Here is a 21,082-nt window from a genome sequence, read left to right on the forward strand (position 1 = left end):
TTTACAGTTAGTGTAATTGGTAAATATATATATTTATTTGTTCCTTCCTAAACAGATTTGTTTTTTGGGATTTGAGAGTGTTCAAAAATGCATAAATGTGCGTTTCAGCAAGGCACATGTAGGTTTACCAAGGATTAACATTTTGTTGAGTTTCAGATAGGGCAAAGTCAGATAAGTATAAGTAAGCAAATGCAGTACAAGTGGCATTAGAAAGCTCTTCATTTTCCTGGTGAGATTGTCTTCTCTCTCAGCTGTTGTCTGGCCTTGCAGGTTCCTGAGCTCTCTAGATGTTTCAGTTGTATCTCAGAACCCTGCCTCATCATGAACATGAAGTTGATGAGGTAAGGTAGGATCAGGTTCAGTAGTTTTTTCAAAGTGTTATGGCTCTCATCAGTGCAAAACCTTATGGACAGACAAAAAGAGGCCTAGAGGTGCACTTTAAGAAACAACATGGTCATGCAATGTTGGAGTCACTTGGAATTGAGATGTCTAAATCCCGAAGCATGAAAGATACTAGTAAGGAGCTCCTTTGTCCAGCTTCTTTCTTGTCTAGAGATACCTACATTATGCTTTCATGCAAATCCAGGACTGCTGTCTGTGAGCATAATAATCCAGCACAATCCCAATAGTGAGTCAGAAATTACACATCTGATTGTCTCGATCCTGGAAGGGCCTTATCCAATATGTATTCTAGCATCTTATCTGATATGCTTTGAAAAGGGGCCTGATATGAGTTAATGATGCTTGTTTTCAAAACAAGCCAACAGCTCAAGATGGTGTTTCGTATATTAACATGGTGGGTTACTCTTGATTTTTGCACACGTTTGTGTGCATGTGCGGAGGATGGGGAATCCTGGGTTCTGGCTTCTCTTTCTAAAACTATTGTGCCTTTTATATTAAAGATCAGGAGCTGGGAGAGTGAGAACTCTGAATTTTTGACCACATGTGGCAGTGTGTACCGTTGAACAGGATGCCTGGATGTCCTTGTACACCGAACAGGGACAATGGGCCCTCAGCACAGTTAAAATGTTCAAGGAAGTAAAACACTGAAGTCTTTTTAACGCAATTTTGCTACAAGGAGCCTTTGGGGCACTGTGACCCTGTTGCAGCTATTCTGGCATTGCTGCTGAAGTAGAAGGGAATTTCTGAGACATTACCATGGTGCTTCAGTAAAGATGCTTGCCCTAGGAAACAAGCACTTACTTTCCTGCAGGATCGAGTGCATTTGGGGAAAAAGTCAGCAACTGTGTGAGGTGCTCTTAAGAGAGGCAGAAATGAAGGTAATTTTATATAAGGCTTCTCTGGTAGCCACTGTTAAATCTCTGTTCAGTTTCTGTGCCTTCAGCACCCATGTTAGAACAACAAAGTCAGCCTCGCTGTCCTGGCCACTCAGCAGCATAAAATGCAGAGGCAGAAAAATAAATAGCATAGGTGGCTAGGCAGTGGTAAGAACCGTAGACTTTCCCTTTGATTCAGAGAAAGGGGTGCTTACGTGCTCTATTTGAGCTCCAGTAGTTGCTAATTCTCAGAAGTCTGCAGTGTGAAATGCCTAACATTAGTAAGATTATTGGTTGTATTCTGGGATATGTTTGATATTTTTATTACCGGTGTGAAACATAATAAAAATGATATTATAAAGTAATGGCTTTACCTTTGGCATACAAATCTCTCATTTGTTAGCACTACAGTGTAGTGATTTGTAGATATAACAGATATTCACTGATTTCTTTCCAAGGGAAGATTGTCAAAAAGCTCTCTAAATAAATTGCCATGAATAACTCTGCTTGTCATCCCTGTTAGGAGAATTTGTGACAATGGAAGCAAAAGGCTGCTAGAGATGCTTTTTTTTTCTTTTTTTATCCCCTCTCCATTTTGACCAAGTCAAGTGTTACCCTAGGACATGAGGAAAACCAAAGCTTAAATCATAAACCAGGATTATGGTAAGAGTAGCTATTGTCTAAGAATACTAAGCAGGTGTCTAAATATTATATTTGTGATTATGGCCTATTGACAGACATATATCTATACAAAAACTATAGTCAAGAATGGATAATGCTTATGTATCTAGCTTAATTTTAGTGTTTCTAATTTAAAATAATTATTCAATCAAGGCCAAATTATCATAACTTCAGTAAGTATCAGCAGTAGTAGTTTGTAAGTTCTCAGTTTACGCAAATGCATCAAATGCGCAGTTTTTATAAATTGTAAAACAGAATTTCAAAGAAGTAGATTTGCATTTTATAATAAACTGAATTTAACAAGTTATTCCTGTCAGTCATAACTCATTTGTAAGTCGTGCCAGTGAAGAACCTGACTATCAATTAAGTCGAATTTAAGATTCAACATCACAGCCAATTTAATTTATTTTTGGTTGCTGACTAGTCTTGCCTTCAACACAGAAAGGTTTTTCCTTCTCACCAGTAACATGAAGAATTTCACGGTTTTTCTGTAACAAAGTACAGCTTTAAATATTTTCTTAGTTTCTTGAACTTAATTGTCTTAACTTCTTAAAGGTAACTCCTTGGATTTGGAACCAAGAATGGAGACAATTCTTTAAGAAAGTTTCAAGTGCCTTTAGTTTGTAAGGGTGTGCACTGAGTGTAAAGTGGAGCTAGGCCTCAAGGTTAGGATCAGTTTGGAACAGGCCTATGTAAACCAAAGATATTTGTGCATGCTCTGTATTTCAGAACTAGCGTAGCATTGAAAAAAAGGAGAAACATTGGTTTTCCTCTGAGACATTACTAAAGATGATTTTCCCACCACCTCTGCACGCTTGCCTTCGCTTGTCCATTGCATCCTACAATTAAAAAGCCCTAAAATCTAGCTATGAAGAATGTGGAATTATAGATTTGAAAATAATGAAAATTTATGTATAAAAGCACTTGGTGATTATTTGTTGTGGCTAAAATATAATATAGATTTAATTAGCTGTGGCTTCTATTGGGATTATCATTTGGCCTGGCTAATTACAGACAGCCTGCATAGGGATTGGAGATTAACTTGCCATGAAACTGTTAGCATTGGTCTTCACTGATGAAAAGGAAGCCCAACAGTTGCCCAAGAGCCTGGCAAAAATACGAAAACCTCAGTATTGCTCAATCTGTAAACTGAAAAATAAGTTTTGACAAATCACAGCAGACATGCTGTGTCTGCAAATAACAGATCAGCAACCATTGCTTTCTTGCACAGCTTGACTCTGTGCAAAACTTCTTTTTTTTTCCTTGTGGCAAAAAAAGTATTCTAACTTTCTCAGTATAATCCGTTTTAAATAGAGATAATTAGATAAACCTTCTTGCAAGGCTTGTGTTCTTTTCCTGTAAGTGATGGTAACAAAAACCGTATGAATTCTGCAAGACGAAATAAATTACTGTTTTTTAAATTTATTATCATTAGCCCCATTATGTGTTGGATATATTTATATTAACACCTTCTCAGCTAACTTACCTGCTTTTTCCCTGTGTTGTCTGAGCTGGACCTCAAGTGACAAGACAAATTTAATCATCTCTGTCTTTTGAGGCCGTTAGAAAGCCAGTACCTAAGCAAACAACTGAAACAGATTCTAAAAGTTCTTTCATTAGGGACTTGATTTAATTTCTTTTTCATTCCACCATGTCCTTGTAAACTCAGCATATCCTGAAGTTTGAGTGACAAGTGACACTGAGAAGACACTTATTTGAGATTAAAAAAAAAAATTAAAAGGGAAGAACCCTGCTTTCCTTTTAGAGCCAAGATAGAATTGATGAAATATATTTGTGAACTGTTAGAGGCTTGCCTGGGAATCTGTTGGTTTTTACAGTAGGGAGATATCATTAGCTGCCTTTTTTCTAAAATGTAGGAATAAGATCAGGTATCTCAGAAGTGCTGGTTTCTGCTTCTACTAGGTTAAACAAGTCACTTAATCTATCTTAATTTTCTCATATAATGAAAAGAGGTAATGAAACATCCTTGTCTTTGTGAAGTGGCTTGATGCCTACAAAGGAGATATTTTATGCAGCAGCTGAGAACTTCTATCATTTTTGTAACAGCTTTGCAGACATCTGGGTGTGAGAACTGGAATTGAACATATGCCTAAGGGTGCAAGGGGAAGAAAAAAATTGAGGAGTTCAAATCAGTTGCATGGTTTTATTGGAGGGTGGATTTAATGAGATGTGAGTGGTCTATTCGTTATGTTTGTAACTATATCATTTTAATAACAACAACAACAGAAAACTATTAGCCAAGGTTTTCTTTTTAATAAATACCTATCCTTTCCTCCTCCCCAATAAATTTTATCTGCTGAAAGTGAGGTAGAAGGAGACAAAAAGGTTACCCAGAAGGGAAAACTTAATTCTGTATATATTTGCCTGCCATCCTTGACTTGTATGTGGTAATAAGATAGTGTGCAGTCAGGTAGTGAACAACAGAACTCCATTTGCAGTGGTTTCCATAGCGGTTAATTGTAGACCTATGCTTTTCAACTTAACGTTTTTTCATGTGCTCTCTGACTTTTCATTCTGCCATCAGAGTCACAAGCTATTAGATCTGCAGGTGAAGGATAAAAATGATTTTCATATAGGCACCATTAAATAGAGGATTGCTTTGGTGTGAGAGGTTGTAGCACCTCCGTGTTCCTTTGTATGTGAGTTACCTGCTGTGCTGGCCGTACCTTGTGTCCCGTCCTGTGCCAGCTGGTGACGCAGCCTACAGCTTCTGCTGTGTGGCAATACCGGCGTTCTTTTGCTGGTTGCTTCGTAAACATTTTATGCGTAGCTTTTGAGGGGACTGTTGCATTATCTGCTGCAGCGATCCGTAGCCTGCCACCCACACTTTTCACAGAGGGTGTCTGAATTATTTTGGGTGTGTTCACCTGATGTCATGCTAATTAAATACCTGCTTGATTTGTGGCAGCGTGAAGGTGATATTACTCTCTAGATGTTACTTTCTTTGAAACAATATAGGTACAATGCTTCCGGTAGGCTTTCACCATATTGTTGCTAAATGAGAAATGATCTAAAGATCCATTTCTCTTCTCTGGACTTTTTGCTAAGAGTTCTCCACATGCATGCACACATCCTTTTTGCTTCTTTCTTCGCTTTTTTTCTTGTCTTATTTTCTCATGCTTTTCTTATCTGCGGTAGATTTTATATTTTAGTAGTGTCTACTGTATTCATCTCTAAAAATGAATATGTAGATTTGTAATTCTTTTGATTATGTGATCTGTTAGCAAACTAGAACTGCAGAGGTATGTCTGTACTGTCATGTTAACTCCAGGCTGCAGCCCACAGTCGAATCCAGGCATTCTAGTGGTCCTCACAGGCACCTTGTGATGGGAGGAGGTGATGGACATTTGAGCTCTCCTGAGGTAGATGGCATAGATGCAACTGGTGAAGCCACTTGTCTTTTTTAAATGCAGAACTTGACCCCAGATACCTATGTAGACGCAATTAAAGAAAGCATATTCCAAGGGATTTTGGATCATTTGATGTTGAGGTCAAGGAAGTTAATGTAATAAGGGAAGGCTGACAAGGAGTTCAGAACTACGTTAAGATCTGGACAACGCTGTTTATCAGATTTTTGGAGGAGGCAGAACAGACAAGGCAAGACAGGAAGGATCCTTCTGAGAAGGAAGACATCATGGCTTCAGCTTGAAGTAAAAGGGATTTGGACTGTAGGTCATAAATCATCTTCCAGAGTTAAGATTCTTCAAGGCAAGATGATCTTTGGACAGATGAAACTTCTCTGAGTGGAAACAGGAAATAATTAAATGTAATGTAGAGCGTGCGACTTGAAGCATCCCTGAAGTGGCTGGCAGGTGTAATTAAGGTAATTTATCTTTGCTATGAGGTTAATATATATATCATTCCTTTTGGTTTTCTGAAACTGATGAGATGTGTACAAGGTACTTTTTTTTTTTTTTCTTTTCCAAGGTAATCTAACTCACGAAGTTGTATCTTTGAAATGATCTCCTTATGCTCTCTTCTTCTTTTGGTTCTAATATAGTTCACGGTATTCTTAGGAAATCCTAGAATTAGAAGTCAGTGCCTTGATTACCTTTATATGAGATGCAGCAGTTCTTTAGTTCTTCCAGTTCTCCAGCTGGTGTGAGAAAGGTTGCAGTGTATTTGTGGTAAGGAGGATAACAACTCCTGGAGGTAATCTGCACTGCTGCTCTTCACTTCATGGGGGGTGGGAAAGAAAATCACATTACTCATTGCTGGAGAGCTTTCCAGGGGACTGGATGTCTGTTCTGTATGACTAATGATATATCCAGCATTCAGATTGTTCTCTGTAACTTTGGGAAAGTTACAGACATCAGAGACTAGATAGGCCAAGGTACGTGTATTATCTCAGGCATCCCATGGAAGACAGGAATAGGAGTAGATAAAATTACAGTGATTGTGCTAGAGACTTTCTGCCAAAAAATTCCCTGTTATAGTATGTCTATTCTGCTATTAGTCCATAAGATTATCACTATCAGAATCTCTCAAATTGGTAAATTAAGTAAATGGGAGGACCACTAGGTAATGGGGCAGCCAACTTCAGTTCCATAAGCTCTTTCATTTTGTGTGGTTTTATTATGAGTAGCAGAATGTTACTGGGTGGAGACATGACTTTTAAACAATGACTTTCACTTTATTTTAAAAATAAACTAAAATAGAAGATTTCAAAGAAGAATATAAAATATTCCAATATCCGCATAGTAGATACGAATTGCTGTTTAAACAGAAAAGCGATCCTGCTTGCTTTCCAAAAGAAGTTGCTTTAGCTTGCATAGTGTTGTTTCTGGTTATGATACTTTGTGAGATGCTATTTCAAAATTTAAAAATAGAAAACAAAGAAAAGAAGAAGGAGGTGGAAGATAAGAAGTGTGACTATGCTGTAAATGAGTTTGAGACTTACTCTAGCCTTCATTATCTTCTCTAGAAAGTTATAGCTTAAGTATAAAAGAAGAGTTGAGAAGAAAACAGGCTTGCTCATCAGAACAAATTGCTTCAATTAAAGTTACAGTGGTTGGCCTGAATTGTTTCTTTGTGTGGTTTTGCAGAGTGGACTCAGCTGAGTGCTTGTTAAGCTAATTAGATTTGTCACAGGATTTTGGCACCAGGACTAGAGTAACATTTACTTTCACAAGTGTCTGCAGTAGTTCTATGTAACTTCAGTGGTGTGTTTGTTTATTTTTTGGCAACAATATACAACCCACAAAATACCTTATAGAAGAGGTTTGACATCTTCACTCAGAAGCGTCTTTAAAGCATTTCAAGATATTTTCTCACTGCTTTGCTTTTTATTGAGAACTTGGATTGTGTTTTTTTGTTTGTTTTTTGTTTGTTCTTAGAAGTTGCAAATTAAAAGAATAGGGATGTTTTTCTGAGTAAATATATTCTTCTTCATTCTATTCAGCTTATTTTCATAGAATGCTCACCTACCAGAGACACTAATATAGTTCAGCTAACAGAGAATTCTCTTCTTGATGTAGAAATGTCACGTTTCAGATTCTGGTGTCTGTTCAAAAAGTGTCTGTTTCAAAAGGTGATCAACCAGTAAAGCTTGTGGTCTGCCTCTGATGGTTGGGTGTGGTATGAAGTCTAATACCTTCATTGGAAAGAATGACACTGGACTGGTTCCTATATATCTGTGGCACAGAAATCTTTACGGACCTAGAATCCTTTTATGTTTTTCTTTCATTCATTTACTCCAAATTTTTTAATGAGGCATTTCTTACGGCAGTGTTAAGCAATAGTGATAGTATGTGCTTTTTTCCTCTTCAGTTTAAAACCTCAGTTTAATGATATCTTAACCAAAGGTACAGTAACTAAAGCTAATCCGTGAATTCATCTTAAACTTCATCAAGTTAAACTCGGGCAAGCATATTTTGTCAGATAAAGAAAAATGATTTATCAGACCGAAACACAGACGGGATAAAGCTGTTTCTTTTAAAACAGAAGCTAAACCACAAAAAATACAGGTATGTTTAGGTTTGTATTCTTATAGCTGATATGGATTTCAACCTCTGGATGGTGTTTGCCCTTTTACTTTCATCTGGGAGTAGAGCTCTCACATGAAAACTTCCAGTCTTTTTCAGTATTGAAGAACCATTACCTTTTTTTTTTTCATTTAAATAGCTATCCTTTCAATAGGATGTTTTTCCATCCCCAATAAACGCAATAATTAGTCCACAGATGTATTTATTTTCTATTGCAATAACTGTTTTATTTTAGCATGTGCACATAATTTCAGCACATCTGTGGCAAATGTTCCTCCCTGACTGTTTTGGCAGGCCTGAAAAAGGAAACAAATGGCTGTGGCGAGATTACTCAAAAGAAACTTTTGAACTGATCCAGGACTTTTCTAGGGATTTGTTCTCCTCTCAATTCTCCTCTCAAAAGTTAGCAGGGAAGTTGTATACAATGGCAAAAGTACCTTCCAAGCATAATGAAAACTAAAGTAGGGCAATCTACAAATTTCTGCTTGCTGAACACTTTTTCTAAAAGAAATGGCTCCGTTCCTGGACCTTGATCATCAATTACGAAATTAACCACTGGGCAGGTCTGGAACATAGACAGGATATTGGGATGATTTGTGACACCGTTCTGCGGTAAGGATTAGAGGTTGTAATCCAGGCAGTCTTACTTGCTTGCAAGTCTGGAGGTGTTTGGATTATGCTGGTGAAGTTGGATGGAAAACAGTTGCTAGTTCTCCTTTTGTTTCCTAAGGATGTATTCCTTTTTTTTTTTTTTTTTTTTAATGGTAGATAGATGGAATTTGTTCAAGAAACGCTAGGAGAGGACAGGTCATGCTATTGAGTATGGTCTGGAAGTTGATACTAGAAATTCATCTTGGTGAAAGTCTGGAGGAGTGAGTACCTAAAGTAAGCCATTTTTCCTGTGGCTCAGTGCTTGCTGATAATGAAGTGATCCTAACTAACACTACTTTGTTAACAAAGGAGAAGAAAGTGGAAGGGATGCTTGCTCGTGCAAGATAACTCAGGGCAGAGAAAGTACAGAACATAACAGAAACATAATACATTGTGCTTTGTCTCTACTAAGGACAATCTCACGTCTCCTTGACTACTTTGCATGGCTTAGGCAGTGGACTGGTCTGTGCTGAGTCTTCCATGGCAGTTGCCGGTAAGACAGAACCAGTCTCTCAGTCAGGGGCCATAAAGTATACTGCTGTTTAACCAGCCTCAGGCTGTAAGTGTGTGATTATCCCTACGTCAGCTTCATGTTTGATGGAGAGAACACAAGACTGTCTCCCTCTCTAGGGTCTTTCTCCTGCTTCAGAATGCTCTGAGGGAGACTTGCTTCTTGACTTCCTTTTTCTGACATATTTCATGTGGATTTAAGTGAATTTGATAAGGGCAAAATTTCATCTAGCAATTTCATTGAGGTCCCCCTCAAATGCAGTGACAGTTTTGATTGTTGAATAGTTGTATGTGGTAGGGAGGGAAGGCTTTCCTAGCTGTAGATATCTGCCTGATCATTCCGAAATTACACCAAGTGAGCATTTGGTCAATAATTGTCAAGCGAACTGGACCAGTCCAAAGTCCGAGAACACTCGTCCACTTACAGTTATTCAAGTCTGTAGCAAATCCTGCACTTCCTGGCATGGCATGACTGGCACTCCGGTATCTTTCTGTAGCCAGCCCTATCTAACCTTGTTCATTTCGTTAACATTAACAGTCTGAAAACTTACATTGGTTAAGTATTTAAGCTCTGGGATGTGTGGTTGGCATAACTAGAGTGAGTTCTGAAATGTTGTTATGCTGTTAGCTTAAATGCTGAAATGCTGTTAGGCAATATCTGTATAGGCTCTGCGTATCAGCATCCCCATTAACTTTCTCAGTTCACTGCACTATAGTAATGGGTGAGTGAGCAATGTTTGAGAAAGCAGTACAGCTTTTGTGACTTTTTTCCTGAAGAAAGTACTACAAAACATTCTGTACCAGAATTTCTGCTTATTCAGGCAGAATCCATCTTAGAGAGTTTTTTGGTATTTAATGAAATAAATACCTTAGGGCAACTATTTAATCCTAAAATAGGAAATGACAAATTTCTGGAAAAGAGGATTGTCCAAACTGGAAAATGGTTGGCAATAACATGCTGCGGGATGGTCACACAGATTTTCAGGATGAAAGGAAACCCTGCAAGCAGAACAATAACTTGGGTAAAGAAGTCATGTAAATTAGTTTCCAAAGTTTAAGAAATTTAATTTGATATTTGTTGGGATGTTTGGATACTGTGCTGTGGTTCTGTGGAGAGGCAGAGGACAGGATTTTTCAAGCTGGTTATTCAGATCTCTGTGTAGCTGAATGAATCAGCTATTGATGATTTCTGCTTTGATCTTATACATGATGGTTGTCATTTTTTGGAAAACAAACATTACTTCAAAAGTAAACCAGAGTAACAGAGCACTGAGTATTCTGAAACCTTTCAATACCTTTATGGCAATTAATTGTATCCTTGAGGGCCAAATGCTTTAGACAGATGGGCAGTGGTGGGGTTTGCTTGGAAACTGGAGAGCTTTAAGGGGCTAAGGGATTTGGGCAGGTGTGTTCACCTTGCTCCTTCTTTTGGTACTTGAATATGTTAAACCCCTGGTTTTAAATGAATGAGGGAAGAACATCTTTCTGCTTACTTGCCAAGTGGGAAGCTCTCAGCACCACTCTTAGCGTTGCATCAGTTAATTTTTTTTCTTAAAAATGGAAGAGTTGGTAAATGAATGGGTCCTCTAGTTTGGGTTGAGTCTTTGTTGGTTTGTGTTGCATTTTTTTTTTTTTCAAATCCGTGCTCAGCAGAGACTCATACGCAAGAGTGCTTGCCTTTGTATTCCCTGCTCCTGTCACCTTTGCTTCCACACATCTCTTATGTGCTCAGTCTTAGGGTCTCTTTTCAGTGTTCAGTTTATCTTTAGGATCAGGGCTTCTCCTGGTGCTCTGATCAGCACTTACATGAATAGTGATTTCTTTCAGCAATGACATTTGCTTACCAGACAAGAGCAGAGCAAAAAAGGCAAAAACTCTAAAAATCCACTTCCAAAGATAACTTACCAAGCAGTTGTTCAAATCAAACAATTCTTTCCCCTTCTTTCCACCCCCTAGCCTTCCCCCCAGTGTAACCAAGGTAGATATATTCTTCAAAATGGCATTGCAGGATGTGAAGCAAAACAAAGACAGAACTTAATGGTCCTGTGGTGATTAGTAAAGTGATACATGTTGGATTTTCAGAGCCTTGGTTGCTGTATGTTGAGTGTCCGAACTTTTCTCATTAGCTTTAATATGTTTTCTAATGACAATGAAACAATTCAAGCAGTAGATTTCTGAAGGAAAATTGTATTTCATGGGTAGTTAAAGTTGCTTTTCATCAGTAGTGTGATTTAATATCCATCAGACTGTTTTATATCTAGAATGTGCTTTGTGTTATGTCAGTGATTTGTTATCTGTTTCATGTTGGCTGTCTGGTGTGTAATATGTGATCTCTGTAAAATCCCTGTAGTGTTAGCAGTTTTCAGAGATTTGAGTAAAAAAGACCTAATTAATGCCTTATCTCTTCTTGCACCCTCCCTACTGATGCTTTTTTGTTGCTTGTGGTGCCTCTTGTTCTTTGCTGTTTTTGCTCTTCAAAGAACTAATGCATGGTGACAGCTGATGTATTCTGTGGAGGGAAGCATAAGCTCTTTGAAGAATCTATTCAGTTATTCAGAGTAACCACCACTTCAAGATTTGTCTTTTATCTGATCAAATAAATTCCATAAAATATGGCAAAGTTTTCCATAATATGAGTTGATTTTCTGATGCTTATTACTATCCTTGGGCTGTAGGGCAGCAGTGTTGCTTCTCCTTTGAAAGTTGCTTTCATAGACCTTGTTGCAAACTCATGTAATAAATACATAAACATTGAGGGTTGTGCTGTGATAGCTGCTGACATCGAGCAGAACCACAGGACAGATCAAAAAGTAAGATCCAGAGTCAAAGTAGCCCTGTGTTGCTAATTCAAAGGTAACTTCTTTCCTCACCTGACTACAAAAATTAATACCAGAGGCCTTTTCTATTCTTCTACTATGATAAGCCAAAAAATCTTGGAGAAGATAGAGAGCTGGTTTATAATGCAACATATCAGTAACAAAACATGAACACACACAGTAAGTTGTTTGATGTTGAAACTCGGTAGGGCTTTTACATTGGTACAGAATCTGCCACCGATAGAAACAAGATTGAACAGTTGTATAATGCGATATTTCTTAAAATACATCTCAGTTAAGACTTAGCAGACATTAATGCACATTTTAAGGGTTGGATCCTCTTCTGATTATGTGCCCCTGACCACACATACATGAAACATACATTTGACAACTAATGGTTTTGAATCTTTCTGAAGAACACATTTAAACACAGTAAATTAGTGATATTTTCTATGGCCTGCATAGACAGGTCCACTTAATTTGGAATCAGTGTTTTAATTAAGCAGTTTGAGTTGAGCAATGTCTTTCAAGAAGTTATCTCCCATATTGTATCTCCCACGGTTCTGTTCATGGTATTACTCTTGGAATACTTTGATAGAAGATCTTAGTTCAGCAAATAATGAAAGGCAAGAAAACAGTGAAATATAAATTTCTCCGGGGGGCGTGGGATGACCTCATTATTACCAAGATTCAGTTAACAAATTTAAATCAGGACGTTCTGACTCAAATTTTTAGGATGAAAAATCTGAAGCTGAGGTTAGGGGCAGTAGTTAGGTGCTTGATACACTTTTGAGAATGAAGGAATGTCAAATCTTCACTTTAGCCTCCAATTTTTATTTTTCAATCTTAGTGTTTGTCTCGTCAACTGCAAATGCTCATGAAACAGCCACTAAAGTGGAATTTTTATATTTTTGTGATTGGAAGAGAAGCACGCGACTGAAATATTTGGTAGCTGCTTGGGACCGTTTCATCCCCATTTGATGGGAGTCAGGAGTACAACTTTAAAATTATCTGTAGTGTGGGTATAAGCAAGTAAATAAAATCTCCTGGAAAACTTGTGTGTGGTTTCAGAGGGCCAGAGTATTTGACATATACACACAGCTTATTGTAAACGCTCTAACTGCTTCTGTTGTCTTGTGCTGTGTTTTTTTTTTGTTTTGGTTTGTTTTTTATGTCTACTATTACAGAAAAGAAGTGAAAGTAAATGGAAGGAAATAAACAAGACAGTCGTCATTTTTAAAGTAGCATGGATTTAATGAATGATTTTATTTTGTGTATTTCTTGAGTTTTTTCTTTGAGGTTTTTTTTTAGCTGCACAGTCCTCACCTTTGGATTTTTGGGAGGTAATTAGAGGATTTGTAATATCCTACTGGTTTGATCACAACTTCTGCTCATGACATTTTATAATGAGTATATAGTTTATAAATAACATTTTGAAGGTATAAGGTTATACAGAGATAATTGCACAGCTGAAATGCATTGGCACAAGGCCAAAGGCTAAGCACTTTCCACCATCCCTTGTAAATTGAATAACTTCACTTTATGAAGTGTATCATCAGAAATTGTTTTCATTACTCCCAGAGGGCAAATTAAGGTTAATAAAAATCCATTTCCAGATTACCCGGATGTGTGAATATTTGTATTTTTAGAACCTTTCCTTGTCAATCATATTTCTCACTGAATGTGTATATGCAAATACAGGCATGTAGGTCATAGTTTCAGCTCATTTCTACTATTCTGAATGGTTTTACCTCTGTGAGACAGGCTTTCTGTAAACACAGTTGTGAGACCCATCAGGATTATTCAGACTGAGTAAAACTAAACACCATCCTTCCCTTAAGAGGTTCTTTCTCACATCCACTGAATTCCATTGTCTTGGATTTAATTTAACCCACGAAGCAGCCATTTGACCCATCTGCTTCAGTCCACAAACCCACTGTTTGTATATCCTCTTTTTTAAATGTTAAATAGCATGTTCTTCATGTGAGGCAACCCAGTATTCTGTGGATGCTTAGGCCAGCTAAGAAACAGACTCACAGCGTGGCTGAGGCTGGCAGGGCCCTCTGGGCTCACCTGCTCCAAGCCCTGCCCAAGCAGGGACACCCAGAGCAGGCTGCCCAGGGCCATGCCCAGGCGGCTTCTGAAGATCTCCAAGGAGGAGACCCCACAGCTCTCTGGGCAGCCTGTGCCAGGGCTCCTCACCCACACAGCACAGAAGTGCTGCCTGGTGCTCAGAGGGAGCCTCCTGTGCTCCAGTTTGTGCCCAGTGCCTCTTGTCCTGGCACTGGGCACCACTGAAAAGAAATGCTTTTACAAAAGTGATTTAGGAGGGAAGTTTCATCAGTTTTCTCCCTGTGATAAATTGTGCATATAATCTGAAATAGCACACATGTAGAAGTCATCTCTTTTAGTACCCTGCTTTAACAATGTTATAGTCTTGTTGCAAGTTTTGTCTTCTATTCATTCTGCTTCCCTGTGCCCTCCCCTTCTCAAAAAAAAAAAAAAAAGAGAACTTCCACTGTCTTATCAAGACAGCTGTTTCTGCCTCTTAGTGTAAGAAAGAATATTGTATATAATTAACAGTATAAGAAAAAGTATAAGGAAGGGCCTAGTATACAGTAATACTGAGAATAAAGCATTAGGAAAACCAAAGAGAAATTCTAATTGGAAATTCTTGGAAGAAAACTCTGATGTTACAATTTATAAATCTATGCAGTCTTTTATGTGATTGTTGCATTTTTTTTTCCTTTGTTGGACAAAACAGTGTTTAAACAATTTTTCTCTAAAGGTCATTGACATGCCAGAACACAATCCTGGAGATATGGGTGGAACCATGAGACTGGGGAAGAGGAGGACTGTTTTCAAAACACAAAATTCTATTTTAAGTAAGATATATTTTTGCTCTTATCGCCTGCCTTTTGGACAGGAACTCTGTAACATGGCAAAGCAAAAATACCAAAGTACATTTTGTTAAAGGACTACAACCTCAAGCAAGCAGTTGGGTGGCAGCTTCCTTGAGCTCATACACTCTGATTCTGTTTCCATGTACGTTTGCCCTGGATCAGAATGAAAAGCTGAGAAATGAGAGAAATCTGGAAATTTCAGTGAAAAGCTGAATTAGGACCCAGCATTTTACTTTAAATAAGAAGTGAGGAAACTGTTGAGATACCCGAAATGCATTTTATGGTTAATTTGCTATTTTGCGGGGGAAGATCAGAATGCAAGGATTTACTAAGAATGTCTCTTCTTGTTTCCTTCCTATTTTCTTTGAGTTGATAGGACGTGCAAATGATGCATTATCTCCAGTGTGAACCAGGGCTTCTTGCTCTACCCCTTTACCTTTTTGGTAGAACTAACCCAAATTCCTACACATGCTCTCCCCAGACCTAAATGTTGCTAATCATTCCCTAGAATCACCAGTACATCTCAGCTTTAGACGTCATCTAGCCTCACCATATAAGTCCTCATCTTATCTTGACAATGTTGCTAGTTTGTTTCCTAATTATAGCCTGGCTTTGCTTAACTCCAGTCTCTGATCCAGCATCCCTCTAGGCCTAGCCCAGCCCTGGAAACAGTCTTGTTTTGGGAGAGCAAATCATTTGTTGCAGGAAAATAAAATAATTTTCTGTAACAGGATGCTTCAAAAGGCAAAATAGAAGCAATCAGAATATAGAACAAATTATTCTATTTGAGCTATATGTATTTTAAAATTACAGTAATATCTAGGTCTCTTACTAACAAGCCTACTATACAGTAGTAATATAAATGATATTAAAAATGTGTAAAATAGAGTTTCTTGTTCATAAATAAATTTGGGCATATTTCCTGTATTGCCCTGCTCAGATATTGGTCTAAGCTATTATTATATTTAGCTTTGAACTTATGGAAAGTATCCTTCTGAGATTTAAAAAAATGTCTACTTCATCAGGAGACCAAAGCATAATACATATTCAAATTTAATGAAAAATCTGTCTTTAGGGAGAATATCTGTATCTGTGCTAGTGAGCTGACTGACCCAGGTGATACTTTGCCTAGGTGTAATATAGACATGCATATCGCAACATGCGCTTTTCCCTTTTCACCTTATTTTAGCTTTTCTGTGGCCTCAACATTTCTTGAAAAGTTTAATAAAAATTACAATGTGTTGCTACTCTTGATCAGTATTACGAGTTGTTTAAATGACCATACTTGTCGAAGACTTTGAGAAAGCTCTGGTAGTCTGCTCAGGAAGTCTCTCTCATTCCTGTTTCTAATGCTTTACACCTTGAGTGGAACTACTGTTTTTGAAAAAGGGGCTCCTTAGAATTAAGTCATACACTGTTTTTTGCAAAATTGCAGTATTACTACTCTACAAATTCTTGGAGATCTTTTTGGTAGTTCAATTCTTGTCCTAACCCCCTGAGACAGTACTCCTAATAATGCTATGATAAATTAAAGCGGAGTTCGGGCCATGGCTGTGATAGAGATGATTAAATGCTGGTTTACTACATATCTTAAACTTACTCCTTGTTGGTTTTCAATGTAGAGCATTCCAGATTAGGCTCAGAGGGCTGCAAAAGTCATTTGGGTAAAGAGATCAGGAAAACAGAGAGAAAAACAACATTCAGTTTGTCACTGGAAGTATGCCAGCTGCCAGGCATAATCTATTAAAATGGAACAGATGTTAGTAAAAGGCCCTGGTGCTTCCTTCACTGCACATTTTGCATACAAGTATTGTAAAACCTGCAGGGATTTTATGTTGCTTTTTCATTCTTTTCATTCCTGTTTTTTTTTTCTCATTATTATTATTTGGGGTATTACAGTGTAAATTAGTTTATTCATGGTCTTCACACTCTAAAGTCTATCTAAGCTACTTCTGTTTGATGAAAGTTGAGTAAGAAACCTGAATAAACTCAGGTAACAGTAAATTAAAAGAAACTAGTCATTGCTCAGAAAAACAGAAAGCTGGAGTGAGATGAATAGTGTCATGTTACGTGTTTTCCATGTGGAAAAAAAAGTAAAGTTTAAATTACAAGCCATATTTGTAACAACTATTAAAGCAACACTTTAGTGTTAATTGCTTTTTTGTGTGTGTGCATTCAGGGAAACTTTATGGCGATGAAATGTTTGTAGAGGAGCGACACAGGCATCGATATGAGGTAAGCTCTGTTCATACATTTTGTGTTCAAAACTTAAAGCTTAAGCAAATCATGTTTCTGCTGGTAGGCATGATTTGCTTTAAAGCCAATGAGAGATTTCTTAAAGTTAAAACAAGGTTTACTAATGGTTAGGTAGAGACATCGAGGTTGGAAGGAACCCCTGTATTTTGGTTCAACTAAATGCTTGGAGCTAAGCTAGCTCTAAAATTAAATCAGGCTTCTCAGGGTTTTGTCCCATTCTCTTTTGAATGTCTTTGGAGATGGAGATTCCACAATATCTTTGGACAATCCATTCTAATGCTTAACCACTTAGTTTGAACCATTCTTCCATTATGTCTAATAGGAGATTCCCTTGGTCACTTTGTGTCATTTATCTCTCACTCTTCTGCTGTGAACCTCTGAGCAGAGTCTCTCTCCATCTTCTTTATACTATCCCATTAGATAATTGAAGTCAATAACCAGCTCCATATTTCACCTTCACTGCTCCAGGCTGAACGAACCAAGCTCCTTCAGTCTCTTCTCCTGTGTTGTATGTGCTCCAGTCCCCTGACCATCCTGGTGGACCTCTTCTGGATTTGCAATATTTTGTCAATGCCTGTGTTGTACTGAGGGGCCATAAACTGGACACAGTATTGCAGAGGTGTTCTTGCAAGTGTTCAGTAGAGGGGAGCAGAGCAGTTTACTGTCTTAATAAAATTTTTTGAGAGTGATGGTAGCCACTGACTTGACTTCCTGTGAAGTATTTGAAAGGTACGGGTTTATAATCCTTAAGTAGATTGCTTCTGGTCTGACTAGGCTTAGATTATGCTCAGGAAGTCCACATTCTTTCACAGTCTGAATGTAAGCAGATTTCAGAGGCTAATTCAGATCACAGAGAGAGAACTCAGAAGCTAATTCAGATCACTTGCTTCTTAGCAATCATGCAGGGGGATGGTTGGATCACATGATCTTGAAGGTCTTTTCCAACCTTAATGATTCTATGATTCTACAGGCCTCTGATGTAGGTCCACACCTCTGCTATAGGTGCACACTTCTGTTTGAGGACATCTGAGCAAAGGTATCTCTCTATGTTCAAAATTCTGTCATCCAAATAGACAGGCAGTAGCTGGACACCATCTCTGGGATGGTTCAGAAGGCACCTGAATCCATAAGCATCTCTAGAGGGGCCTGAAGTATCAAATGTTGCATGTTACAAATTGATTGAGTCAGCGTTAAGTTTCCTTAAAAGGCTGGGAGGAGAATGTGATGGTAGTGCTCAAAGTCTGAATATTAATGGAGTGGTTAGAACATCACCAAGGAAATGAAACAGCTTACTCCAGAGCTCCTGTTTGAGGGATTTTGAACCACAGCTCATGTCATAGACTGCTGAATTGTGTTATTCAAAGAGGAAGTCAATCTTCCCCCCTGCTATGATAGACCATTTCAAAAACGAGGAATGCAAGCTCTTTAGAATCAGGAAGACAGCAAGCAAGAGGGACCCTGGCTTTAATCTTTTGTATGTATTTATTGTTAAGGCTTTAAATTACTGATTCATCTCATATAAAATAAGCGTGCCCATTTTTGAATATTTCTACCAGAGAGTTGTCAAAACAAGAAAGCAAAAATTCCCAACTCTTTTCCCAATTCTTTTCATTCCTGTATACATAAGTAAAAGTGCTACAATTAACTACTACATTTTGTTAAACCAAAAAAAAAATAGAACTACAATTTTATTATTATTTTCAATATTTCAGGTGAACCCTGAACTGACTCACAGCTTTGAAGAGAAAGGTTTGAAATTTGTTGGCCATGATACAGAAGGGAACAGAATGGAAATTATTGAATTGGAGAGTAAGTGTCTCACTTGTCTGTAGTACTTTCTGCATCTATTAAAACTATGTAAACTATAGGTAGCTAAATTGGATGTAGATGAACACATAGCTGTCATAACAGCCAGGATCATATTAGGGAGTACTGTTGACTCCACTTGTGTATTACAATAGGTGAAGATTCAGAGGATTTTATCAGCCAGTGTCTTATACTTCTTCTCAAGGACTGTGCATGTATCAGATTATCAGGGAGACACTTACTCCTGTTCCAAAAGGTCATAATTCTAGCTCAGTGGCATTTGGCTATGTGGAAGCATAGAACGATTTGGGAGGTTGTCTAGTTCAACCCTCTGTTCAGTACAGGGCTACCCTCAAATACAGATAAGGTTGCCAAGAGCCATATCCAGTCAAGTTTTGACTGTCTCCAAGTTGGTTATTGGTTGGACTTCAAACCACTCACCACTATTCTTTGAACCCAGTCCAGCCATGTTTAACACATTTTGTAGTCTACCCATTCCATCCATAGCTCCTATCTTGGGTGCTAGGAAACCGTATCAAAAGCCTTGCTAAAGTCAGAGTTAAGGAAAGCTACTGCTCTCCCCTTATCCAAAGACTGATTATTCCTAGTTGCGTTACTGTCCTTTGTGCGTCTGAAAATGGCTTTATTTTGCATTCTTGCCATAAACCAAATTTAGGCTGACTGGCCTCTAGATCCCTAGATCCTTCTTCTTGTCTTTGTTGAAGATGGGCATGGTGACTCTCTTTTTCTAGTCATCAGGTACTTCTCATGGTCACCTCAACCTTTTAAAGGTATAAGCCAATTTTGCAATGATGTTGGCCCTAAGCCAACCTTTGGATCTCTTCAGTCAGGTTTCAATAACTCATATGTACTTAGTTTGCTTGAGTTTATGAAATATGCGTACATGCTATATAACCAAAGCATTGTAAAACTGTGACATCTCCATCCTTGCAGATAGAGACCTTTAAAACTTGACTAGGCAAAGTTGTCAGCAACCTGATTTAATTCTGAAGTTGAACCTGCTTTGAGCAGGAGATGGGACTAGAGACCTCCCAGGGTATCTTCCAAACTCAGTCAGTTCGTGTCTGATTACCCCTTGTTTGGAATCATAGGAAAAAAAAATCAAGTATGAATATCATATAGAAAGCAAATTCCTTTCTTTCACAGAAGCTACTCAGATAAATGAGAGTTTGATTCTGTGGAAATCTGGTAGCACTGCACTGCTTTACCAAGTAAAGCTTGATGCCTTTTCTAAAGCATTCCAAGATAAAAAGGAGCTACAGTGCATGTTTTTATTGAACATTTATACAGAGCAGCTCTTAGAAACAGTCCTTTTGGTTTTGCGTGAACCCTTCAGTAACTCCTTGCTGTTAAGTCACAGTTGGCAGGATGAGTACCAGGCACCTGAATATGCCAGCTACCTTACAAGATTTTTTTTTTCCTTTTCTTAAATGGCCAAAAATTACCATTGGTTTAGATAAACTCCATGCACAGAAACGGAAATATATCATGAGAACACATTATCATTCTATATAGAGTGTTATTTCTGACATATTTGTGAGAATTCATTTCGTACTCCAAGGTATATTGAAGAACAGTCTTGTGATTTTGAACAAGGGTTTGAACATAGACATCTACTTATAGTTTCAAGCAGCTGCACCGTAGAGAGTAAAATGAGAGCAAAAAATACATAAACTACTAATTGTCATGGTATTCTTTATTTAGTTTGTTCCTAGTAGATGCATGCTTGTTCCTGTTGTGCATATTGGTGACTGGTTGGAAGGCTATTTTGTCTGTCCTGCATGAAACAACTTCTATAAAGAGCATCATGAAATAAATCAGGCAGGATTTTTAAATTGCATGTTACTGTGAAAAGAATAAAAGCAGCAGTATAACCTGGAATTATTTCACAATGGGCTGCTAGGAGACTCTGATTACTAAAGAAGAAAAACAATCATCATAGGGAGGAAGCACAGAAATAATGTTATACCAGATAGCTCAGGCAAAGCTGTTAGCAAAATATCCCCACAGGAAATATACAATGCTTTGTCATTGTCTTGTTTTACCGCTTCAAAGAACTAAATTGCATAGTAGAGAGAAAGAAGTTATGGGATAATTTTAGGATCCCAGGTTCTTTTTTAAGGCATAGCAGCAGAGGGAAGAGCAGTATACTTGTT

The 21,082-nt window shown here is 37.9% G+C and overlaps 1 protein-coding gene across 5 annotated transcripts in view; it reads left to right on the top strand.

Annotated features, from left to right (window-relative positions):
- Window positions 1-21,082, top strand: part of CTPS2 (CTP synthase 2) — a 73,420-nt gene that overhangs the window by 39,545 nt on the left and 12,793 nt on the right. For all 5 annotated transcript variants that reach the window (XM_083842434.1, XM_083842433.1, XM_083842436.1 and 2 more), the window contains 3 exons: window positions 14,729-14,825; window positions 17,023-17,078; window positions 18,812-18,908. In XM_083842434.1, coding sequence (XP_083698560.1) covers window positions 14,729-14,825; window positions 17,023-17,078; window positions 18,812-18,908 — 250 coding nt within the window. The remainder of the gene's footprint in view (window positions 1-14,728; window positions 14,826-17,022; window positions 17,079-18,811; window positions 18,909-21,082) is intronic.

This window comes from Anser anser, assembly GCF_964211835.1.
Source record: "Anser anser genome assembly, chromosome: 1".
NCBI lineage: Eukaryota > Metazoa > Chordata > Aves > Anseriformes > Anatidae > Anser > Anser anser.